Genomic DNA, 26,368 nt, shown 5'->3' with positions numbered 1-26,368 from the left:
TAGTAGCCACTTCCCTTCAGTTTCGGGCCCAGTCATCACCTCATCTAACTAGCACTCTCCAGACAGACTCACTGTAAAGAGCACCCCCTCTATCCCAAAGTGGCCGCAGGGCAGACCAGCTTCTTCATTATACTCACACACACACACTTAAGTCTGACAGCACCCCAGCTGAAAGACGTACTGGCCCTTTAAGGAAAGCAACTGGGAAGACCTCTGTCATTCACCCCACCCTCAAAAGTCCCACAGTAGATTTAAAGAATAACTGGATACCAGTTAGTTACCTGCTCTACCTCTGGTATGCCTCTTCCAGTATAGAACACCAGCAACTCCAAGAACGTGAGTCAAAATAAAGATGGTTGGTGGTAAATAAGATGAATCTAAGAAGGGCATTTCCAGGCCCGTCCTTTCTCCTCCCTTGAGTTAGCCACAAGCTCAGCGCAGGCCTCTGGATGCCTTTCTCCTGAGGTTACTGCTGTCCTGTACTATCAGCACAGAGGCAGAGGCCGGAGCTTAGTGTTGTCAGAAACTTCCTGGCAGCTTCTCCTCCATCTCGCCTCTGACTGTTTTTCAGCAGGCACTAGTAGACTGGGACTAAAACTGTACAGTGTAGCTCAGACAAAGCCCAGGAAACAACTGGCCAGTGGGGGAGGGGAAAGGGAAGAAGGAACAAGGAGAGTGAAAAGGAGCGCCTAAGTCAGTGTCAAGCTGACTCAAACCGCTATCTTTGGCATCCTCTGCTCAGCTTAAATAAACAAACCTCAGACCCTTCTACAAGAAGGGAGGGTGTCAGAGGACGTCACACTTAACTTTCCATTCCCAACCCGCCTGGAAGGCCAGACTTCAGGATGTAGCCAGAAGAAAAAAGTCACAGAAGCACTAGGGAAACTCTTGCGGGGAGGAAGCAAAGTACAAGAGGATGTATGAGCACTATAAGTATCCTGGAGTTGTCAGACGGCAACCCCTCCATACACCCACAACCCGGGAGGAGAAGCAAGGGGCCTGAACATCAGTCCGGGGAGGATACACACAGGGCAAGCTCCCATGAAGCAGACCTGACACCTAGATGTGATGAAGATCAGCAAGGAGAGCAAACTGCTCATTTAGGCAGTACTTTTCAAGGGTTAAAAAAATCCATCTGGCTGGGTGTGGTGGTTCACGCCTGTAATCCCAGCACTTCGGAAGGCACGATCTTGGTTCACTGCAACCTCTGCCTCCCAGGTTGAAGCAATTCTCCTGCCTCAGCCTCCTGAGTAGCTGGGATTACAGGCGCATGCCACCACACCCAGCTAATTTTTGTATTTTTAGTAGAGATGGGGTTTCACCATGTTGGCCAGCCTGGTCTCAAACTCCTGACCTCAAGCAATCATCTCGCCTCAGAGGCCTCCAAAGGTGCTGGGATTACAGGCGTGTGCCACTGTGCCCTGCCTTAGACCAGAGGTCCCAGCAATCTCACTCCTAGGTATCGATCCAAGAGAAACAGAAACGTATGTCCGCACAAAGACCTGTATATGAATGTTTACAGCAGCATTATTCATAATATAAAAAACTAGAAACAACCTAAATGTCCATCAACTGGTAAACGTATAAACAAATTGTACATCCATATAACGGACTACATATTCTGCAATAAAATAGAACAAAACTACTGATACATACAACAACACAGACGATTCTCAAAACTATTATGCTACATGAAAAAAGCCAAACACAAAAGGCTACATGCCATGTGATTCCATTTATATAACTTTCTAGAAAAGCAAAACTATACAACTAGAAATTGAAGAGGCTGAGAGTGAGGGAAGGAAATTGACTAAAAGGATCACAAAAGAACTATAGGGGATGATGGAAATGTTCCTTATGTTGATTGTGGGGGTGGTTCCATGACTGTATACATTTGTCCAAACTGACTAAATCAGGCCAGATGCAGTGGCTCATGCTTGTAATCCCTGCATTTCAGGAGGCTGAGGCAGGAAGATCACTTGAGCCCAGGAGTTCAGGAGCAGACTGGGTAACACAGTGGGACCCCATTTCTACAAAAAATTTTTAAAATTTAGCCAGATGTGGTGGCATGTGTGTATAGTCCCAGCTACTGGGGAGGCTGAGGTGGGAAGATGGCTTGAGCCCAGGAATCAAGGGTGCAGCAAGCCATGATCATGCCACTGCACTCCAGCCTTTTTATTTGAGACAAAGTGAGACCCTGTTTATTTATTTATAGAGTACCTATTACACTATGATATAAAGATGCTATAGTCTCACAAGCTTTAAAAAATGAAAATTGCTTTATATATGTCAAGTTTATTTTTTTCCAATAGTAGCGAAGGGTTTTATTTTTTTTCTATGTAAAATCTTTATTTATTTATTTTCCTTTTGCTTTTTCTTAGAGCTTGTTGAGGCACAAGGAAAGAGTTTTAGATGTGAATAATCTACTACCCAGAAAAATAATAAAGGGCCTTTGATGGGAGCACTAATACAATGGGAACTTTTAACTCTGGCAATAAGATCATCTACAATTTTGTGCTAACCCACATTTCACTCATCAAATATTTACTTCATACTATGTGCCAGGTCATGTTCCAGGTACCAGAAACAATAGTAGTAAACAAAACAAAGACCTTGCTCTGATAGAACTTACATACTAGTAGGAGAAGATAGAAAAGAAATATAAACAGGTAAATACATAGCTTGTCACATAAATGCTATGGAGAATACTAAAGGAGACGAAGAGGAGATGGAGAGTCAATGTCAATAGGGGAAAGTTTACTTTTTTTTTTTTTGAGACAGAGTCTTGCTCTGTTGCCCAGGCTGGAGTGCAGTGGTGTGATCTCGGCTCACTGCAACATCCACCTCCTGGGTTCAAGTGATTCTCCTCCCTCAGTCTCCCGAGCAGCTGTGACTACAGGCACGTACCACCACACCTAGCTAATTTTTGTATTTTCAGTAGAGACGGGGTTTCACCGTATTGGGCAGGCTGGTCTTGAACTCCTGACCTCGTGATCCAACTGCCTTGGCCTCCCAAAGTGCTGGGATTACACGCATGAGCCACTGCGCCCGGTCAAGTTTACGCTTTTATATATATATATATGATGGTCAGAGAAGGCTCTTCTAATAAGGTGACATCTGAGCAGATAAATATGAGCAAACAAGTCACATGGCTATCTGGAGAATGGATAAGCCAAAGAAGAACAAGTGCAAAGTCCCTGAGGCAGAAGTATGTTTGTTATGTTCAGGGAACACCAAAGAACCTAGAATGGCTGGACCTGAAAGATGAAAGGAAAGAGTATCAGGAGAGGAGGCCAGAGACGAGTTCAGATCACCTATGGTTGCACAGATCATTGTAAAACCTTTGGCTTTTATTCTAGGTGAAACGGGAAGCCATTGGAGGGCTTTGTGTGAGATAGTAACATGATTTAACTTAGGTTTTAAAAGGATTGCTCAGCCGGGCACAGTCAATCACGCCTGTAATCCCAGCACTTTGGGAGGCCGAGGCGGGTGGATCGTGAGGTCAAGAGATTGAGACCATTCTGACTAACACAGTGAAACCATGTCTCTACTAAAAATACAAAAAATAAGCATGGTGGCACGCGCCTGTAGTCCCAGCTACTCAGGAGGCTGGGGCAGGAGAATCACTTGAATCCGGGAGGTGGAGGTTGGAGTGAGCCAAGATCGCGCCACTCCAGCCTGGGCGACAGAGCAAGATTCCATCTCAAAAAACAACAACAACAACAACAACAAAAAAAAAAGGATCGTTCTTGTTCCTATGTTGAGATCATACTACTGTGAGATAAGAGTGAGTACAAGGAAACCAGCTATAATGCCAGTATAATAATTCAAGTGAAAATTGGTGGCTACAAAATGATGGGTGGAGCCAGAATGCAGCAACAGAGTTGGTAAAATGTGTTCAAATTCTGTAATAATTACAAAGAAGGAATCATCTGGATTTGCTTATACATTGGTTGTGGAATGAGCAGGGAAAGAATAAAAAATAACTCCAAAGTGTTGGCCTGAGAAATTGAAAGGTTGAAAGGACAGACTGCTATTTCCTGAGATGGGGAAGATTGGTACCAGAGATGCAGAGGGTTGTGGTTCATTGGTGGCTGTGGTTGTTTGTTTTTTGGGGAACAGGGTAGAAATGTCCTTTTGAATATATTAGGTTTGAAATGCCTAAAGACCCGGGTTTCGCCATGTTGCCCAGGCTGGTCTCAAACTCCTGGCCTCATGTGATCCTCCTTCCTTGGTCTCCTAAAGTGCTGGGATTACAGGCTTGAGCCACCATGCCCACCCCTCAAGTGGAACTTTGAATAGACAATTGAATATATGAATCTAGAGTTCAGGGAGAGACCCAGCCTGGATTTTTCCCCCCTCTGAGATGGAGTCTAGCTCTGTCACCCAGACTACAGTGCAGTGGCACTATCTTGGCTCACTGCAACCTCCACCTACCGGGTTCAAGTGATTCTCCTGCCTCAGCCTCCCAAGTAGCTGGGATTACAGGTGCCCACCATCATGCCTGGCTAATTTTTGTATTTTTAGTAGAGACACGGTTTTGCCATGTTGGGCAGGCTGGTCTCAAACCCCTGATCTCAGGCGATCCACCCGCCTCGGCCTCCCAAAGTGCTGGGATTACAGGTGTGAGCCACCGTGCCTGGCCCAGGCTGGAATTTTAGAGCCAGGAGACTAGATGGCATCATTCAGGGCGTAAACATAGAGAAAAGATCAAGTTCAAGGACTAAGTCCTGGAAACCTTTCAACATTAGCTAGGGAAGAGGAAGAACAACAAAAAGGGGCTAAAAAAGAGGATTCAGTGTATTAGAGGGAGAACCAAAAGAGTAAACTGTCCCAGAAAAGAGGTGAAAGTGTTCTAAAAAGTAAAAATTAACCATGTAAGAGCTATTAATATGTCAAGTTGAGGATTGAGAATTGACCATTGAATTTAGCAATGTGGAGGTGGTCACTGGTGACTCTAACAAGGGCAGTTTTGATGGCATGGTAGAGAAAAAGCCTGACTGGAGCAATTCAAGAACTAATGAATGGGAGGAGAAGAATCAGGGACAGGGAAAAATAACTCTTTCAAGGAACTTAGCTGTAAAGGGGAGCAGAGAGAGTAATGTAGGGTCAATAGAGAATTCTTCTTGACATGTGAAATGTAATAGTGTTTGCTGAAGGGAATAAGAACTAGAAAGGAAAAATTGATGATGTAGTCCAGTGGAGACTAAGCTAGAGCTCCATCTCTTCTGAAACAGAGCACTTCATTCATTCCATTAAAAGATGCAGATCATTGTGCCAGATATTATGGACACCAAGATGACTATAACACATCCCTTGCTGTGGAGAAGTGAAGAAGCTCCTGGGCTGTGATGGTCAAAGAAGGTGGACTTGCTAGGAAGGGAAACTAAAATTTATTAAGCATCTACTATAAAGCATCTTTACATGTTATTTCATTTGATCCCTGCAATATCCCTGGGAACTATTTATTATTACTCCATTTTATAAATCAAGAACGTGAGGCTCCAGAAATTCAAGTTATTTTGCCAAGGTCATCCAAGAAAGAAGATGAGCTGACATCTGAGCTCTTTCTCTCTTTCTCTTTCTTTTTTTTCTGTAGAGACAGAATCTTACTGTTACAGCCCAGGTTGGTCTCAAACTCATGGAATCAAGCAATCCTCCTGCCTTGGCCTCCCAAAGTGTTGGGATTACAGGCGTGAGCCACTGTGCCTGGCCCATGTCTGAACTTTTATATGCCTGATTCCAAATCAATATATTTTATCCCTTTCCTAAAAAATTCTGTCAAAATAGGCCAGGCGCGGTGGCTCACGCCTGTAATCCCAGCACTTTGGGAGGCCAAGGCAGGTGGATCACAAGGTCAGGAGATCGAGACCATCCTGGCTAACATGGTGAAACCCCGTCTCCACTAAAAATACAAAACATCAGCCAGGCATGGTGGCGAGCACCTATAGTCCAGCTACTCGGGAGGCTGAGACAGGAGAATGGCGTGAACCCAGGAGGCGGAGCTTGCAGTGAGCCTATCTCGGCCACTGCACTCCAGCCTGGGCGACAGGGCGAGACTCCATCTCAAAAAAAAAAAAAAAATCTGTCAAAATAAGTACACTAACTTTAGGTTAAGCAACTTGAGGTGTTTATACTTCCTCTTTACAAGACTTATTTATACAATAGTTCCACCTGGCTTTAAGAAAAGAATCTCAACAACAGAATATATTAATTGCTAGTGCTGTTTCTTCCTTTTTATTTTTATTTTTGTCTTAAGACAGAGTCTCGCTCTGTCGCCTAGGCTGGCGACAGTGATGCTCTGATCTTTGCAACCTCTACCTCCCTGGTTCAAGCAATTCTCCTGCCTCAGCCTCCCCAATAGCTGTGACTACAGGTGTGTGCCACCATGCCACACCCAGCTAATTTTTGTATTTTTAGTAGAGTCAGAGTTTCGCCATGTTGGTCAGGCTGGTCTCCAACTCCTGACTTCAAGTGATCCACCCGCCTCAGCCTCCCAAAGTGCTGGGATTACAGGCATGAGCCACCGCACCCAGCCTGCTAGTGCTATTTCTATCACCATTTCTTGAGACAGGGTCTTACTCTGTAGTCCAAGCTGGAATGCAGTGGCACAATCATAGCTTGCTGCAGCCTCAAACTACCAGGCTCAAGTGATCCTCCCACCTCTGCCTCCCGAGTAGCTGGGACTACAGGCACGTGCCACCACGTCTGGCTAATTTTTGTGTTTTTTGCAGAGATGGGGTTTTGCCATGTTTCCCAGGCTGGTCTCGAACTCCTGGGCTCAAGTGATCTGCCTGCCTCGGCCTACCAAAGTGAAGGGATTATAGACGTGAGCCACTTCACTTGGCATCTGTCCACCATTTCTCAAACATGTTTTTCGAAACAGGGTCTCGCGCTGTCGCCCAGGCCAGAATGCAGTGGTGTGATCATAGCTCACTACAGCCTTGAACTCCTAGGCTCAAGTGATCCTCCTGGTTTAGCCTCCCGAGGAGCTGGGACTATAAACATGCACCACCATGCTGGCCATAATTTTTTAATTTTTTTTGAAGATGGGGTCTCACTATGTAGACCAGGCTAGTCTCAAACTCCTGGCCTTAAGAGCGACCCTCCCGCCTCTGCCTCCCAAAGTGCTGGGATTACAGGCATAAGCCACCACAACCATCTTTTCAGTCTTACAAATACCTTCACCATATTTTCATTTCCCAAAGTGAAAGCCATTTCTCTGCCCTATTTGCTACCTGAAGCCATTATAAAGCTGTTATAAGAGCTTCTGGCACCAGTAATTAGAAAATCATATACCATGTTTGTGCCATTCAAAAACACCTAGGAAATTTGGGGGAAAAAATCCAAAGCACTCAAATACCAAGATATGTTCTGAACCTACCTTTATTAGTAGAGAAGACAATGAAAGATAACCAAAGTAATTTATTCTCATAAGATCATCAAAACATGGCATGTTATACCTTGATATGACAGGTAAAAAGTTTGCCTATTTGCAGCTTGTGTGTGTGTGTGTGTGTGTGTGTGTGTGTGTGTGTGTGTATAATATGTATGATGGAAGGAGGACAGAAGCAGAGGAGAACTGCTTTCATGAAAATAAAATAATTTTTCACGTAGTGAAACTAAGATAGATCTGTGTGCTGTCATTTATAGGAAGTGGTTAGAGGCTGGCAGGAGGGCGTGACTAGTTTTCTTTTTAAGAGATTATTTATTATACAAAGAACAGTCCTTTTAAAGTCACATTTAGCACCCCCCAGGATATCCCTTACAAACAGCCAACGGGCAAGGCCCCAAACCATGAAAGAAGCCTTGTAGAAGACAGACTAAGAACTTCATTAAGATTTTAGATCTGCCCCTCTTCGGGCTTACCCACAGGAATTTGGGATGGTCTCCCCTAACTGTTACCCACAAGAAATCTCAACACAAGGCAACATCCCAGAATTACTTTAATGTTTGCAAGCAAAAACAGCCTGTGCAAAGGTATGCTAGACGTTTTATTCAAATGTCATTGAGATTTACTTGGTCTCAAAATAATTGATATCCACAAGCATCATAACTTTAGCAGATTCAGACTAAAAATTTAAGTTACACCATAAATAAAAAAACAAAATCTAGAAAAATAATGCTTACAAAGAGAGAAGGCTTTTTAAAAATACAACAAATATACCTAAGATTATAAATTTGGTAGAGGGAATAGCACATAACTGATAGGACTGAAAACCTTGGGTTTCTGGAAATGGCATGATGCAGACATCAAAGCCTGGCCCTGAAACTCTTGTCATCTGTCCCCTCCCATGAGTACACTAGGCATCTAACTGAAGACAGGCAGAGGATGTGGGCTTCAGATAACTTAATTAGGAGACATCCATGACTCTGCCTCTAAGGTTTGGCAATGTGGTATTGAGACAACTTGCAAAGGCCCAAAATGTCTACAAAGAACATTCTACATACACAAGTGTCACTGAATACAACAAAGTAAGGAAAATCTCCACATTTACTGCTTTGTAAACCTAGATGCCATGAGTATTATAGTAGCATGGGAATTATAAGCCTAGTCTGCCTGGTTTAAATCCAGACTACTATGTATACATCATATTTAGCATCTTTGGGCAAGTTACTTAACTTCATGGAATGTCAATTTCCTCATCTGTAAAATGATGATAATGATAGCACCTGTCTCAGAGTTGTAAGGATGAATGAGTTAATGTGTTTCAGGTGCTCAATATGTGCTCAATAATTACTGGTTATAATTGTCATTATTTGGAGGGGCAGCAAACAAACTACATCTGACCACAAAGACTATGAATACTGCTCAGACTGTACAAAACCTTGGCAACTGATAACTTACCTCACCTAAATTACCTAATCTGTCTAATCTCAGTCTCCAGTTTATCAACCCTGTCCTCATTCACCATAATGACTGGCACATTTTAAATGCTTAATAAATGTTTATTTATAACTTCACTTGTAAAACTTTTTTTTTTTTTTTTTTTGAGACAGAGTCTCACTCTGTCGCCCAGGCTGGAGTGCAGTGGCCGGATCTCAGCTCACTGCAAGCTCCGCCTCCCGGGTTCACGCCATTCTCCTGCCTCAGCCTCCCGAGTAGCTGGGACTACAGGCGCCCGCCACCTCGCCCGGCTAGTTTTTTGTATTTTTTTTTAGTAGAGATGGGGTTTCACCGTGTTAGCCAGGATGGTCTCGATCTCCCGACCTCTTGATCCGCCCGTCTCGGCCTCCCAAAGGTAAAACTTTCACATGTAAAACTTTACATTTCTCCCTATCAGCAAATTAAATCCAAAACTCTCTGGCTTCACAATATTTCCCTCATTATCCTGGCATATTTTTCCTTACCATCTCCGGATATTAAAATCCTGTTTCTATAGACCAGCTTAAATCCAGTACTTCCAGAGAATTATCTCCAGTCCCTCCCTCCATCCCAGTGAGAAGTAAACTTCTCCCTCCCTTGAGCTTTTATTATACTTTTTCTGTTTCTCTCAAGTTTAGCACTTTGTGCTTTTTAATACAGCTGAGCACATACTGTTAATCCCTCACTAGACTGTTTTTGAAGTTAGATAAATGTCTGCTCTCCTTTATAAAATCTTAGTCACTAAATAACTGTTTGTGGAATGAGCAAATAAACTAATAAATGAACAAGAGGATCTGAGAACTGCTTAAGAGCAAGAAGTGGGAGGCATACCAGAAAGGGCAAAACTGGGCCCAATAAATTATGAATACTCCCAAAATATAAACATTTCTTCTGGTAATGCATCCTTTTTGACCATAAAAACATACAACCGAGAACAAGTGCCTGGAAAACCATTCATCTTACGGCAGAAATAACTCAAAATGCTCTTCTAGAGAGACCCAGTAGGTAACATACACTAACAAGGGTGTCGAACCACATTTAACAGTGAACTTCCAAATCTACCTGGGAATTTAAAAGAAAAAAATGTCTCCAAGAACACAAGTTTTGCTTTTTCTTGGAGCTGGAAGGAAGCTAGTTTATTAATTCAGAAATTACACTGCTTGGCTGGGAGCAGTGGCTCACCCCTGTAATCCCAGTGCTTTGAGAAGCTGAGGCAGGAGGACTGCCTGAGGACAGGAGTTCAAGACCACTCTGGGCAACATAGCAAGACCCCATCTCTCCAAAACATAATAACACTGAGTCAGGCACAGTGGTTACACACCTGTAGTTCTAGCTACTTGGGAGGCTGACGCAGGAGAATTACTCCAGCCCAGGAATTTCAGGCCACAGTGAGCTATGATCACACCACTGCACTCTAGCCTAGACAGCAGAGAAAGACAATAGAGAGGGGAGGGGAGGTCAGGGCAGGGAGAAAGGAATTCCACTTTTGGCTGGGTGTGGTGGCTCACGCCTGTAATCCCAGCACATTAAGAGGCTGAAGTGGGTGGATCACCTAAGGTCAGGAGTTCAAGACCAGCCTGGCCACCAATCTCTACTAAAAAATACAACGATTAGCCGGGTATGATGGCATGTGCCTATAGTCCCAGCTACCTGGGAGGCTGAGTCAGAAGAATCTCTTGAGTCCAGGAGGTGGAGGCTGTAGTGAGCCAAGATCGCACCACTGTACTCCAGCCTGGGAAACAGAACAAGACTCTGTCTCAAAAAAAAAAAAAAAAAAAGGAAAAGAAAAGAAATTCCACTTCTGGAAATCCCTCCAGATACGGATTCTGCCCAGCATCTAAACTCTAGATGGCCTTCTTATCAAGCTCAGCAATTGAAGGTCTTACCCTTAAGAAAGAAAAGGGAAAGTAACACTAAGGAGGAGGGGCAGAAAATAAACTGAGAGATGTTCCAGTACAGCACTTAGAAAACTCACTCTTGTCCAGGTGCGGTGGCTCACGCCTGTAATCCCAGCACTTTGGGAGGATGAGGTGAGTGGATCACCTGAGGTCAGGAGTTTGAGAGCAGCCTGACCAATATGGTGAAACCCCATCTCTATTAAAAATACAAAATTCCCCGGGCATGCCTGTAATCCCAGCTACTTGAGAGGCTGAGGCAAGAGAATCACCTGAACCCAGAAGGCGGAGGTTGCAGTGAGCTGAGATCACGCCATTGCACCCCAGCCTGGGCAACAAAAATGAAACTCTGTCTCAAAAAAAAAAAGAAAACAGAAAACTCACTCTTAAACCCAAGTGCCTCTCTCTCTCTCTCTCTCTCTCTCTCTCTCTGACCAGGGCTGTAAATATAATTTGTGAGCCAAACCTATATTCAAATTCTAATTGCACAATCTCTAGTTGTATATCTCTAAATGAATTACTTAATCCCTTTAATCCATAGTTATTTCGTGTCAAATGGGGATAATAAAATTACCTCTTCACAGTGTTATAGTGAGGATTAAGTGAGAAAATGCATAATATATTTGGCACACAGTAAGCATTAACTATTTAGAAAGCATTAAACATCGACTCATTAATGCCAACTCTTTTTATTATGATTACTATACAAGAGAATCTGCCTCCTAGCAGGGCATCAAGTCATCTTCAGTGGTGAACGCAAGAAGGTAAGTGAAAGTAACATGCGTGGTATTGAACAGCTCTAAGACACCAACCAGCTCAATGACTAAATCAAATTAGGCTTCAACAGCATTGCTTCAAAAAGGGAAAGGACAAGAATATCTAGTCAACTCAACAGCCATATTACCATTTTAAGTAATCCCTGTCTCTGGAATTTTGACCCTTTTCCCCAGTAAAATAGTATCTATCTAGTAAGCTTTTTCCAGGAAACTCTGGTAGCCAACATCTTAAAGAAATAGAGAAAAAAATGATACGAAGAAAAGAAGCCATGTCTATGGGCACTATTCCAGAATCTTGCTCAGGATTGTTATTTTTGTCCAGAAATATATATATATATATATATATATATATATTTTTTTTTTTTTTTTTTTGAGACGGAATTTCACTCTTGTTGCCCAGATTAGAGTGCAATAGCGTAATCTTGGTTTACTGCAACCTCTGCCTCCCGGGTTCAAGCGAATCTCCTGCCTCAGCCTCCCAAGTAGCTGGGATTACAGGTGTGCACCACCACGCCTGTCTAATTTTTTGCATTTTTGGTAGAGACAGGGTTTCACCATGTTGGCCAGGCTGGTCTCGAACTCCTGACCTCAGATGATATCCATCCACCTCAGCCTCCCAAAGTGCAGGGGTTACAGGCATGAGCCACTGTGCTTCGCCCATAAAGTTCTTAATGCAAGTTCACGCCTTTTGTTTCTGCTCTAATATATATTAAAAAAAAAAAAAAAGATAGTACTGAATGTACAAAGATGTCACAACAGACAAGGAATCTGGCTCATCTATCATTAGATTAGTGAGTTTCTCTTATTGACAGCCTAACCCTCAGTGACCCCTACTGGACAAAGATAGATAGACACAGAAGACTGAGTTTAAACAACAAAGAAAACCCTGTGTTGCTTTTATTCTAATAAAATTCTCACATATGGAACTTTCATTATACAAGTACAAGCTTGTATCAAAATCTATATACACCTGTAACATAGAAGGCAACAATGCTATGTCCAGTCAGCTCATTCCTTTCATGGGAAACATTATCACCATAAAGTTGGTTGGCTTCAACTGCCTCAACGGGATCGCCAGTATTTATGGTTTTGTGATGAGTCCTTATAGAGAAAATAGCAGACAGAGAAGGAGCAGTCACTGGCACACAACTCCTACCCTCAGTACCTTGCAATTTTTCCATTCCCCGAGGTGACTCACTCTTAACACAGCCCAGACTACTTGCCAGCAGTCAGGGCCACTGTGTGTGCCTGGTGAGTAATGCTTCCCCAGCGTGCATCCTCCCAGCTGCCTCTGACTGAACAAGTCATAAAAGGAGATCTGGGTAACCGTTTTAAGTTTTTTGTTTTTTTCCTGTTTTTGAGACAGAGTTTTGCTCTGTCGCCCAGGCTGGTGTGCAGTGGTGAGATATCGGCTCACTGCAGCCTCCACTTCCCAGGTTCAAGCAATTATCGTGCCTCAGCCTCCTGAGTAGCTGGAATTACAGGCATACACCACCACACCCAGCTAATTTTTGTATTTTTAATATAAACGGAGTTTCACCATGTTGGCCAGGCTGGTCTCAAACTCCTGGACTCAAGTGATCCACCTGCTTCGGCCTCCCAAAGTGCTGGGAGCCACCATGCCTGGCCCAGTTTTAAGAACACATGTCCCATCCCGAACACAAGGATAGTTCCTCTCAGCTCCCTGCAGGGACTCAGAGTTGTAATGAATTCCCTCTAATGGCAGCCAGGTGGCAATGCAGAAACGGGCAAAGGCAGAAAAGCCAATGAGTATGATAAGCCCTTACTCTCTAAAATCCGGGGACCACAGCTTCTACTTTGGATAAAACAAAAAGTAATGGGCATGAAGCAGAGCCATCTGCTATCACACAGCATCACACTGTGCGGCACAGCCCTGATGAAAAGCCCAATCTCAGATGGAGGAGGCAGCCTCTTAAGTATCTGTCCATCCACCCTTAGGTGCCCCAAGTAGTGGATGAGGAAAATGACAGCATCTGGTTTTTTGATTAGTGACTGGCACATTAAACGAAAAATGGACAACAGTTGTAGTTAAACTTTCTCCAAGTAGATGTTGCTGGAGTATCTAATCCTTCAGACATGAATCTATGGAGTTAGTGCAAACATTCTGGAAATAGCTGCCAAGAGCTAGATAAGTGAGAGAAGTGGAGGAAGGTCTTTGACACAGACAATTTACTTCAAAGCTATCTTAAGCAATAATAATCCCTGATAAACTGTCAAAAAAAAAAAAAAAAGAATCACCCCAAATACATCATATCCTGTGACTTTTTAAAATTTTCTTAAAATCAGAGCACCTTCAATACAGTTGCCTAAATTTTTTCCCTACCTGTAATCCTTGGGTCTCTGATGCTCATATATGCCTGGGAAGAAAACTATTATCCAGCTCAGTTTTTGTTGTTGTTGTTTTGGTTTTTTGGTTTTCTTTGTTTTTTGTTTTTTTTTTTTTTTTTTTGAGACAGACTCTCACTCTGTTACCCAGGCTGGAGTGCAGTGGTGCAATCTCAGCTCACTGCAAACTTCACCTCCCAGGTTCAAGTGATTCTCGTGCCTCAGCCTCCCAAGCAGCTGGGATTACAGGCATACCACCACGCTCGGCTAATTTTTGTATTTTTAGTAGAGCTGGGGTTCTGCCATGTTGGCCAAGCCAGTCTCGAACTCCTGGCCTCAAGTGATCCACCCGCATCAGCCTCCCAAAGTGCTGGAATTACAGGCCACCGTACCGCCTCCAGCTTAGTTTTTGACAAAATCCAGAATATTCAAGATCCTGATTTTTATCAAAAAGAGGGAGAGAAAGAAAGAAAGAGAAAAAGAGAAATAGCACAAGGCAGTGGCTCATGCCTGTAATCCCAGTACTTTGGGAGGCTGAGAGGGCAGATTTCTTGAGCCCAGGAGTTCGAGACCACCCTGGGCAAAATGGCAAAACTCTGTTGTTATGAAAAAATACAAAAAGTTAGCTGGGTGTGGGGATGCACACCTGTAGTCCCAGCTACTCACGCCACTACACTTCAACCTGGGTGACAAAGCAAGACTCTGTCCAAAAATAAATAAACGAAAATAAAAAATAAATAAATAAAACACAAAGAAAAGGAGAAAGAAAGAAAAGGAAAAGAGAAAGGAAGAGAGGGGAGGGGAGAGAACAAGAAAGAGAGAAAGAAGAGAGGCAGGGAAGGAGAGAGAAAAGAAATTACCTATGGCATACCTAATTACTAAAATCAAAAAGATATTTACAAAAATTTTCAACAAGAATGAAACAAAAAGTGCTCTCTGGATAACCTTTGATAAACCAGAACATCTGAATAAGCACAATCAGATTATATCATGCATTTAGACATTACAGAACTAGAGACGATTATAGGTCCAGTTCTGTTCTTGGCTTATTAAATGACTTCAGGATCATTACACTGGATCTGTTTACTCATTCATAAAATGAGTTGACATTCTAGAACTCTAAATTCTTTTCCAGCTCTAAAATTCTGTGGTTCTGTGAAATATTTAGTTGCCTAGGTACTATGTTGATTGTTATCCATAACAAAAAAGTTACAAAGCCAGTCTTAAGCTACTATCCTTTAAAAGTTTACAATCTAACTGAAGAAATATGTATACAGATAATCTTAACATAAAGCAGTACAGGCTGTGTCATGAGGAGGGCAAGACTATAAGAACTCAGTGAATGGAACTTCAGAAATTCAGTCAATGAAACGGTCATTTCCTGTTGGGGAAGTCAAAAAAAGGCTTCCATAGATAAGAAATATAACCTGGGACTAGAAGAATGTGTAGGATTTCAACAGTCTGAAATAGGAAGAGTAAACACTCCAGGAGGAGAGATAGCATGAGGAAGAGAACGAAAAAAAGAAAGTACAAGTGACACTAGAATGAATCACAGGGTTTGTGTATTTGGGTTGGGATTTGGGGAGGCTCAGAGAGAGGTAAGTAAATTGGGAAGATTAACTTCTGCCAACTTTAGGGTGTCCATCACAAATTTAATAAGCACATTTAGCTCCCTTTCAGAAACCTCAGAAAAGTGACAGTAAGAGAATTAAAATGGCACAAACCCACAGAAAATAAGAATAAGAAATAGCAACAAAAGTTTGATACATTGGAGTGTGGATAAACAAATGGTAGAAAACTTAAATGTCAGCTTTCTCTCTCTCTGCTAAGTGCCTGCAAGAAATGGGCAACAATAAGAAACAAGGTAAATTGTGCTGCAGAACCTCAGAAAGGCTCAAAAATTGGAAGCACCTGGAACCTCTGAAGCCTTGGTAGGAGGAGGCATGCTGCAGAGTAAGGTTAAAAACAAGATCGGTTGGAAGTCTTCAGGCCCGTGTGAGGTCAGGAGCCAGGTGCCTCAGTGAAAACAGGGATATTAAATGAAATCTGACAATGGGCCGGGCACAGTGGCTCACGCCTGTAATCCTAACACTTTGGGAAGCCAAAGTGGGTGGATCGCCTGAGCTCAAGACTTTGAGACCAGCCTGGCCAACATGGTGAAACCCCACCTCTACTAAAAATACAAAATTAACTGGGCATGGTGGCATGGACCTGTAATCCTAGTACTTTGGGAGGCTGAAGTGGGTGGATCACCTAAGCTCAGGAGTTCAAGACCAGCCTGGCCAACATGGTGAAACTCACCTCTACTAAAAATACAAAATTAGCCGGGCGTGGTGGCACACGCCTGTAATCCCAGCTACTCGGGAGGCTGTGGCGGGAGAATCGCTTGAACCTGGGAGGCAGAGGTTGCACTCCAGCTTGAGTGACAGGGTAAGACTCCATCTCAATCAATCAATCAATCAACTTTGACAATGAACGATAAGGCCCTTCCACACTGGCCCATTGCTCCACTTGGCCCAGAGCTCTAGCTGCCAGAATTGGCCTCCAGATGGGAGGCTGGCCAGTTCTTTCCTGGGGAAACCAACCTCCTCTACCTGGTTATTCATTAGGAATATACCAGTTAACAAGTCCCACCAATCAGCATTTTAGGGCCCAGCTGTTTTTTTTTTTCTTTTTGGAGACAGGGTCTCACTCTGTTGCCCAAGCTGGAGTGTAGTGGCACAGTCTCAGCTTACTACAGCTTCAACCTCCGGGGCTCAAGTGATCCGCCCACCTCAGCCTCCATGTGCCACCACACCCAGCTCATTTTTGTAATATTTTGTAGAGATGGAGTTGCCCAGGCTAGTCTCAAACTCCTGGGCTCAAGCAAGCCACCGACCTTGGCCTTCCAAAGTGCTGGGATTATAGGTGTGAGCCACTGTGTCTGGCTAGGGCCCAACTCTTAAACGTGAAGATCACAAAGAAACATCAGACATTTTAAGAGAGCTTCTAACATGAAAGACAGAGACCAAAATAAATAGAAGGAGCTCAGAAGAAACAGAGACAATGTTGGATGCAGAGGAAAGCACGAAAGAAAGAAAAAGAGAAAGAAAGAGAGAAAGAGAAAGAAAGAAAGAAAGAAAGAGAGAAAGAGAAAGAAAGAAAAAGAAAGAGAGAGAAAGAAAAGAAAGAAAAAGAAAGGAAAAGAGAAAAGAAAAGGAAAGAAAGAAAGAGCCTCTAATTAATATCCTTAGAGAGCCTTAAAAGGAAATATTAGCCAGACAATTGCTTGAACCCAGGAGTCTGAGGCCAGCTTGGGCAACATAGCGAGACCTCATTTCTACAAAAAATAATTTAAATAATTTAAAAAAAAAAATCTGCTAGAAAGTGATTTGCAACCTAGAACTCTATACTCAAACTCTTAATCAAATGAAAAGTAGAATAAGACATTTTCAGATAAGCAAAGTCTCAAAAACGTTCACCTCCCTTGTATCTTTCCTCAGGAAGCTAGGATATACCACAATGAAAAAATGGAGTACATCATGAAATGTGACAACATCAGCTCTGGGAAACATGAGATCCAACAGGGAAGACAGGTGAGGGAATTTCCCCATATGATAGCGAAGGGAAGTGCCAGGATGACAGCTTTACTAAAGGCAAGACAGCTTTACTTTAAGAGCAACCCATCCAGAGTGAATAAGAGAAAGCTCCTGGGGGATGTCTCCAAATAGACTATTGAATTAAAAGATTATTTGATGTTTCAACATACTGAGAGAGAAGTCTTAGAGTCCCCATGAGAGAGTCTGAAGGTATGTACATAGATCAGTAAACAAGTGACAAAATATGGCAATTATTAATTCCAGGAAAAATTAAAAGTTAGTCCAGAAAGGAAATGTAATCATAGTATACTACTTAGCTCACCTTTAAGCAATATTTATATAATCACATTAATCTGAACACTCAATATAACGGCAATAATGCGTGACTTTGGGAAGAAAGGGGAAGAGAAAGTGTGTATGTTAAGGGGAGAATAAAAACACTAAACCCTAATTTTGTGTAGAATATCAACAGATAATGTTCAAAACCAAAAAAAAACAAAAAGAAACAAAAACAACAAGAATCACTAGTAAAAGAGAAAGAAATACATTCTGGCTGTTTTTGTGTGCAGAAAAAAAAGAAACAGAAATGTGGGCCAGGTGGGGGGGCCCACGCCGGCAACCCCAGAACTCTGAGAGTCCAAGGTAGGAGCATCATTTGAGGCCAGGAGTTCGAGACTAGCCTGGAGAACAAAACGAGACCCCATTTCTACAAGAAGTAAAAAAATTAGCCAGGCACAGTGGTGCACGCCTATAGTCTCAGCTACTCAGGAAGCTGAGGTGGGAAGACCCTTGCGCCCAGGAGTTCAAGCATGCAGTGAGCCATGATCACACCACTGCACTCCAGCCTGGGTGACAGAGTGAGACTCTATCTCTTAAAAAAAAAAGAAAAGAAAGAATATAGTGGAAAATACAGATTATTTTTGTCATATGCCTCATGGTAATATTTGAACCTTTTAAAATAAGAACATGTATAATTTTGATTTAATGTTATAGAAAGTTGGACTGGATTATGAAAGATCTTAAATGACAAGGTGAGTTTGGATTTTATCCTATAGGTGAGCCCCCAAAAAAGTCATTTCTAGGCTGGGCGTGGTGGCACATGCCTGTAATCCCAGCTACTCGGGAGGCTGAGGCAGGAGAATCACTTGAACCTGGGAGTTGATGGTTGCAATGAGCCGAGCACGCCACTGCACCCCAGCCTGGTGACAGAGTGAGACTCCGTCTGAAATTTGAAAAAAAAAAAGAAAGTCATCTTGCCCCCCACCAAAACACACACACACAAACACACACACACACACACACACACACACACACACACACAGAGAGAGAGAGAGACAGAGAGAGAGAGAGAGAAAGAGAGAGAGAGAGAGAGAGGTTCAGAATCCCATCCCCCACATGGATTCCCTTAACATTCTGGTTAATTGGGTTTCAGATATTTCTCCCTTATCCACTGCTCTACCTCATGATTAAAGGCCTTTAGCTCATAACCAAAGGGAGAGAGGACCTGTATATATTATGTGGCAGATGTGAGAAGATGTTAAGGTCAACGCTGCTTCTTGGGCTCAGACTCATCTGATAATGAGTCAGGTGTTAACTTCTGAAACCGCATCACCACAGATTACCCTCAGGGGGCTCTCAAATCAAATACACCCTAGGGAACTTTCCTCCCTGGGTTCTTCAGCACCTCAGGTTAAAAATCTCTTCTAATGGTTTGTTATTTCATGAAGAGACACAGGGAGATGGCTGCTGGCAGGCAGGGGGAATATTGCTAACTAACCCCCAGGGAAGTCCAGCACCCTTCTCTAAGAAATAAGTTATCTGACTCATTTCCTTCTTATCCTACTCCAAGGATCTGTTTACATCCCACAGTGTACCTAGTAATATTGTCTAAAAACAAAACTCATGATTAGCCAGAAGAACGTAACAATTAAAGACTGCGTCAAGAAAGAAATAAAGCTTTCCTTCCTCCCTTTCAAATTATAGTTGTTGTTTTCTAACTTTTGCTTCTTGCTTCTAATACATCTTGGGTTTACTTTTTTTTTTTTTTTTTTTTAAAAGAAACTGGGCCTCTCTGTCACCCAGGTTGGAGTACAGTGGCTACACAGGCACAATCATGGCACTATTCTATAACCTCGAACTCCTGGGCTCAAGCAATCCTCCTGCCTTAGCCTCCCAAGTAGCTAGAACTACAGGTGTGAGCTACCATGCCCAGCTCTTCTGATATATCTTTCTTTTTTCTTTTTTTGAGACAGAGTCTCGCTCTGTCGCCCAGGCTGGAGTGCAGTGGTGCCATGTTGGCTCACTGCAAGCTCCACCTCCCAGGTTCACACCATTCTCCTGCCTCAGCCTCCTGAGTAGCTGGGACTACAGGCACCCACCACCACGCCCAGCTAATTTTTTTGTATTTTTAATAGACAGGGGGTTTCACAGTGTTAGCCAGGATGGTCTCAATCTCCTGACCTCGTGATCCGCCCGCTTCGGCCTCCCAAAGTGCTGGGATTACAAGCATGTGCCACCGCGCCCGGCCCTAGCCCTGATATATCTTAAAGAGAGGTAGTATCTTCTGCTTTTTTGGTGGTGTCCTATGCAGACTAAAAGTCCCTTTTTCCATACCATCTTCAGATGAACGAGTTATAAGCACAAAGGAAGCAATTGATACTGCTAAGCCATCTCTCCTAAGACCTTCCTTGAGAGGCCTGAAAGCTGAGGCAGAATATTATCAATGCTAGCCTCTCTTTTATCTTTGTGTAAATGGCTAATTTAGCCTCTAACCTCATAATCACACAGACTCTGGTAGGTGCATAATGATGACCAGGAGCACTCTTTCACAATCTTAATATAAATAGGAGCCTGAATAACCTAACCAACTTTAGTGCTTTGCAATATGAAAAGATAGTAAGACTCACCCTGACTGTAACTCTCCATCCCACCACCCCACCCCACCCCACCCCGCCTTATCAGCTTCAACCACACAACACCATTGGAGGACCCTCTACTCAAAGAAGAAAAACACCACCACAAGACTTAACTGGGCTTTGAGCAGAGATCCGGCTCTTGCCAAAATACTAGATGGAACTAGGGTCTTTTGGCAATAAGGTAAAAAACTCTGAGATCTGACCTTCTGATGTCAAGGCAAGTTCCCCTCTCTAAATATGTCAGGGGAAATGTCATGCCTTCACCCCAGCCACCATGACCATGTAAGGTTCATTTCCAAGACACAGACCCTGCTAGCTATAGAACTGAGGCACAAAGTGCAGGAACCCACACACACCGCCCTGCATGTGAAAGAAGTCCATGACTAGCACAGGATGTTGTGAGCCATCTCACCCAGATAACAAACACAGTATACCCAGGACATGCATAGGCTCAACCATATGCTCTGAGGGCACATGAACAACGCTGCCCACACCAGGGCTCATGAAACAGGAACTAAAAAACAGGTGACGTTTCCTATGATTTATGCTGGTCAATCATTCTGACTGCCCAGGCAGCTACACCATTTAACATCTTCCAGCAACTCAATCAAGGTTCCTGTCTCCACCTGCTCCTGTGACATCATCCTGTCATTATATGTTCTTTGAAATTCCTTTGATGAAAAATGAGTCACTTCTTCCTGCCAACACAAGCCTAAGCCTCTTCCAGACATGTCATTCTTTGGAAATCCTGTGGGGGCAGGGTGCCACCCAGAGGTTTCTGCAGCTACTCTGTCTATACCTCTCAAGAAAGAAGGTCTCAGAGCAAGATCAAACATAGCCTAGGGAAAAAGGTGAAAATGATGAAAGAAGTGAGGATCTTGGTGGAGCTGGGAATGGGGCTGGGAAACTGGTTACTCCAGTGGGACACACAGTTGAAAGGATGAAGTAAGAACGAAGGCAGGGCACAGTCACACTTAAAACTTGGAAATGCTTCAACCTCAGAGTGCTCACCTTAAAAGTTCAGTTCCTGATATAAAGTGCCATCATGTATTCTCCTGCAAAAAATGATTGCAAACCTGTTTCTCACCTTGAAGATTTGGGGCAACAGTAACTTGCCTGCTCAAAACAGTGACAGTTCTGAAGCAAAGTATTCAAGACAACTTCAAGATTCTCAGTGGCAGCAATAAGAGGCCCAATACAAACAGACAAAATACTATTCATACCTACAAATCAGCCTAATATTTTTAATAACAGCTTCACTGAGATTTGGTTAACATAAATTCACTCTTTTTAGGTATACAATTCAACAGCTGTTTAAATATCAGTATATTCACAGAGTTGTTCAACCATCAACATTATCTAACTAGAACATTTCATCACCCCCAAAAGAAACCCTATACCAATTAGCAGTCACTTCCCATTCTCCCCTCCTTGACCCCTAGCAACCACTAATCTACTTATGGTCTCTATGGTTTTGCCTATTCTGTATAAATGGAATACAAGCCTTTTGTGTCTGGCTTCTTTCACTTAGTCTAATGTTCTCAAGGTTGATCCATGTTAGCATCGATCAGTACTTCATTCCTTTTCACTGACAAATAATATTCTGTTATATGGATATGCCACAGTGTGTTTTTCCATTCATCAGTTGATAGATGTTTCAACTGTTTCTGCTTTGGGGCTATTATGAATAATGCTGCTATGAACATTTATGTACAAGTTTTCTATGAATATATGTTTTCAGTTCTTTTGGATATACACTTTGGAATTGCTGGCTCATGTGGCAACTCTATGTTTAACTTTTTGAAGAACCATCAAACTGTTTTCTAAAGCAGGTGCACCATTTTATATTTCCACCAGCAATGTTGGAGGGTTCCAATTTCTCCACATCCTCACTCTCTTTTTTATTAAAGCCATTCTAGTGGGTATGAAGTGGTATCTCATTGTGATCTTGATTAGCATTTCCCTAATAACTAATGATGTTAAGCATCTAAGCATCTTTTCATGTGCTTATTAGCCATTTGTATATCTTCTTTGAAGAAATGGCTATATAAATCCTTTGCCAATTTTTTAATTGGGTTTTCTTTTTACTATTGAGTTCAAAGAATTCTTTATATATTTTGGATATAAGTCTCTTATTAGATATATGATTTGCAAACATTTTCTCCCATTCTGTGAGATGTCTTCATTTTCTAGGTAGTGTCCTTTGAAGCACAAAGGTTTCATATTTTGATCAAGTATAATTTCTCTATTTTTTTCTTTTCTGTGTATACTTTCAGTGTTAGCTACAAGAAACCACTACCTAATCCAAGGTCACAAAGATTTACTCCTAAGTTTTCTTCTAATAGTTTTATAAGTTTAGCTCATATATAGGTCTATGATCCACTTTAAGTTTTACATGTTGTGTGAGGTCAGGCTTTAAATTCTTTTTTTTCTTTTTTTTTTTTTTTTTTTTTTGAGGCAGAGTCTTGCTCTGTTGCCCACGCTCGAGTGGAGTGGTGTGATCTTGGCTCACTACAACCTCTGCCTCATGGGTTTCAAGCGATTCTCCTACCTCAGCCTCCCGAGTAGCTGGGATTACAGGCACCCACCACCACACCCAGCTAATTTTTGTATTTTTAGTAGAGATGGGGCTTCACAATGTTGGCCAGGCTGGTCTCGAACTCCTGACCTTGTGTGATCCACCCACCTTTGCCTGCCAAATTGCTGGGATTACAGGCGTGAGCCACCACGCCTGGCCAAATTCATTCTTTTGTATATGGATATCCAGTTGTTCCAGTACAATTTGTTGAAAAGACAATTCTTTCTACATTGAATTGTCTTGGCACCTTTATCACAAATCAATTTACCATAAATGTAAGGGTTTATTTTTGGACTCTCAATTCTATTCCATTGATCTATATGTCTATCCCTACGCCAGTACCATCCTGTCTTAATTACTGTAGCTTTGTAGTAAGTTTTCAAATTTGGAAGTGTGAGTCCTCCAATTTTGTTCTTTTTCAAGACTGCTTTGACTATTCTGTGTCCCTTGCATTTTCACATGAATTTCAGGAGGAGCTTGCCAATTTCTGGAACAAGAGGAGGAAGAGGAGGAGGAAGAGGAAGAGGAAGAAGAGGAAGAGGAGGAGGAGGAGAAGAAAGACGAAAGACGAAGAAGAAAAACCCCGCTGGGATTCTGATAGGGACTACATTGAATCTGTAGATTAGTTTGGGGAGTGTTGCCATCTTAACAATATTAAGTCTTCCAATGCATGAACTTTTATAAAGTAAAAGGCAATCTGAGCCACTCTTTACCAATAATCGGAAACTAAAATACTCAAAGTTCCTTATGCTCTATCAAATATATATATATATATATATATATTTTTTTTTTTGAGACGGAGTCTCGCTCTGCCGCCCAGCTGGAGTGCAGTGGCCGGATCTCAGCTCACTGCAAGCTCCGCCTCCCGGGTTCACGCCATTCTCCTGCCTTAGCCTCCCGAGTAGCTGGGACTACAGGCGCCCGCCACCTAGCCCGGCTAGTTTTCTGTATTTTTTAGTAGAGACGGGGTTTCACCGTGTCGGCCAGGATGGTCTCGATCTCCTGACCTCGTGATCTGCCCGTCTCGGCCTCCCAAAGTGCTGGGATTACAGGCTTGAGCCACCGCGCCCGGCCTGCTCTATCAAATATTTAGCACACTGGAGACCCTTGATTTGGAGGATCCCCCCAAAAGAAGTAATACGCTAAAAAGATACTGATTACTGGCCAGGTGCAGTGGCTCAATGCCTATAATCCCAGCACTTTGGGAGGCCAAGGCGGGTGGACTGCTTGAGGCCAGGAGTTCAAGAACAGCCTGGACAACATGGCAAAATCCCATCTGTACTAAAAATACAAAAATATTAGCTGGGCATGGCAGCACGCGCCTGTAGTCCCAGCTGCTCAGGAGGTTGTGGCACAAGAATCACTTGAACCCAGGAGGCAGAGGCTGCAGTGAACAGAGAGCGAGACCCTGTCTCAAAAAAAAAATACTGATTAAAAAGTAACAGTGTCTTTTGTACTGCAAAACAACAATTTTCAACAAGTTCCCAAAACAGCTGAATACCCTGAGACCTAAGAAAAAGAGACTTAGCCAACCATCACTAGGGCTGAGAGGAACGGCAAAGCCTCTGAGATCTGTCAGGTCCCACCAGCCTTGGCTCATTCTACCTTAGTAAAAGGAAGGATAGAATAACCATAATCCATTTCTCTATCATAAATGCATCAAATATGTAAAACAGTATCAAAAGAAGAAATTATATCTTCTTTGTGTGTGTGTGTGAGGTGGAGTCTCACTTTGTTGCCCAGGCTGGAGTCTAATGGCTCAATCTCGGCTCACTGCAACCTCTGCCTCAGAGGTTCAAGCAATTCTCCTGCCTCATCCTCCCCAGTAGCTGGAATTACAGACATGAGCTACCACGCCCTGCTAATTTTTGTATTTTAGTAGAGATGGGGTTTCACCACGTTGGCCAGGCTGGTCTTGAACTCCTGACGCCAAGTGATCCGCCTGCCTCAGTCTCCCAAAGTGCTGGGATTACAGATGTGAGCCACCGTGCCTGGCCTATATCTCCTTTTATATCAACTGGCCACAACTCATCCCTAAGAGAAATAAATATTTGCATTAGTACCAGAGTAGGGAACCAGAAATTGCATTAAAAATAGGCTTGTATCTTGCAATCTGGTTGCAAGATACTTTTTACTTAAATTTGTTTTAGAGCAGCTTTGAGGAGGGTGATGGAGATTATGGGGGGTCTAAGAGTCGTCCGAGCTCCTTATTAGACTGTAATAAAAGCAAAAGATAGCATAACTTTATTTTTTATTTTATTTTATTTTTGAGACAGTCTTGTTCTGTTGCCCAAGCTGGAGTGCAGTGGTGTGATCTCAGCTCACTGTAACCTCCACCTCCTGGGTTCAAGTGATTCTCCTGCCTCAGCCTCGTGAGTAGCTGGGATTACAGGTGCGTGCCACCACGCCTGGCTAATTTTTGTATTTTTAGTAGAGACAGGGTTTCACCATGTTGGCCAGGCTGGTCTCGAACTCCTGACCTCAAGTGATCCACCTGCCTTGGCCTCCCAAAGGCTGGGATTACAGATTACTGTGTCTGGAAGCATAACTTTAAACTATAATATATAAACGATACAATGAGCACTAGGAAAAATAGGCAAAAAGCTAACCGAGGCAGTCTAAATTCTACCATCAACTCTGACCTCTTTTGATCACACATAATTGAATGCCTACTGTGTGTGTGTCAGGCAATGCTCTTTATATACATAACTCTAATCCTCTCTAATTCTTATTCTTTCAGGTAGAAATTAGCACCCTCATTTTACAGATCAGGAAACTAAGACTTACAGAGATTAAGTAATTTGTCCAAGATCACACACCTAATAAGTAGCAGAGCTGGAATTCAAACCCAAGCCTCTTCAATTGCCTATCTAGTGCTTTTTCCACCAGTTCAATGGCATTCCAGCATCCTGACTCTCCCATCTGTGCTTCATCCCAAAGACTTCCAGAAACAGAAGATGCAGGAGGGCAGCTAAGGCCCACCCCAACTCTGTTCTGAGTGGAGCTGGTTTTCCTAGAGCAACACGGGGTTGGGGGAAAGAAAGGATGGAGTGGAATATGAGCAAAGACAAAGACGGACATGAAAAAATAAGTGTGTGGGGGAGTTCACCTTGCAGCTAAAAATGAAATTGAATAAGGGCAGGCAACCCTGGCTAAGATAAGATGACTTCAGTCAAAACTGCAAACAAACCCTTTTCCTGATGACATCCATTTCTCCCCTGTAAACAGAAGTTAAAATATTAATCACTGTTTAATCATTCTCCGTAAGTTCACTGCAGTTTAACTCCTTATGTCCTGACTGCCTCCAGCATGGTCCTAGACAATCCAGGAAAGGAACTAAAGAGACCATCAAGAGGTGGCTAAGGCTGACAATAAAGCAGAAGGAAACTTTCAATACGCATTAAGTCTCCAAAA

General features: G+C 42.8%; 2 protein-coding genes across 9 annotated transcripts in view; one reads left to right on the top strand and one right to left on the bottom strand.

Moving 5' to 3' along the window:
• Positions 1 to 26,368, top strand: part of MYCBP (MYC binding protein) — a 657,065-nt gene that overhangs the window by 293,006 nt on the left and 337,691 nt on the right. The gene's annotated exons all lie outside the window — the stretch shown is intronic.
• The window catches only part of MACF1 (microtubule actin crosslinking factor 1), a 387,658-nt gene that overhangs the window by 281,629 nt on the left and 79,661 nt on the right, over positions 1 to 26,368 (bottom strand). For 3 of the 8 annotated variants that reach the window (XM_050797077.1, XM_050797085.1, XM_050797106.1), the window contains exon 1: positions 282 to 753. The exons of 3 other annotated variants lie outside the window; for them this stretch is intronic. In XM_050797077.1, coding sequence (XP_050653034.1) covers positions 282 to 390 — 109 coding nt within the window. In that variant the 5' untranslated portion in view covers positions 391 to 753. Of the gene's footprint in view, positions 1 to 281; positions 754 to 26,368 lie in introns of those variants that run through there. 2 more of the 8 variants (XM_050797167.1, XM_050797175.1) reach the window with 2 other exon arrangements.

This window comes from Macaca thibetana, chromosome 1, assembly GCF_024542745.1.
Source record: "Macaca thibetana thibetana isolate TM-01 chromosome 1, ASM2454274v1, whole genome shotgun sequence".
Lineage (NCBI taxonomy): Eukaryota > Metazoa > Chordata > Mammalia > Primates > Cercopithecidae > Macaca > Macaca thibetana.
Note: the sequence above shows the minus strand (reverse complement) of the source record. Positions and strands in the feature narration are given on the sequence as shown.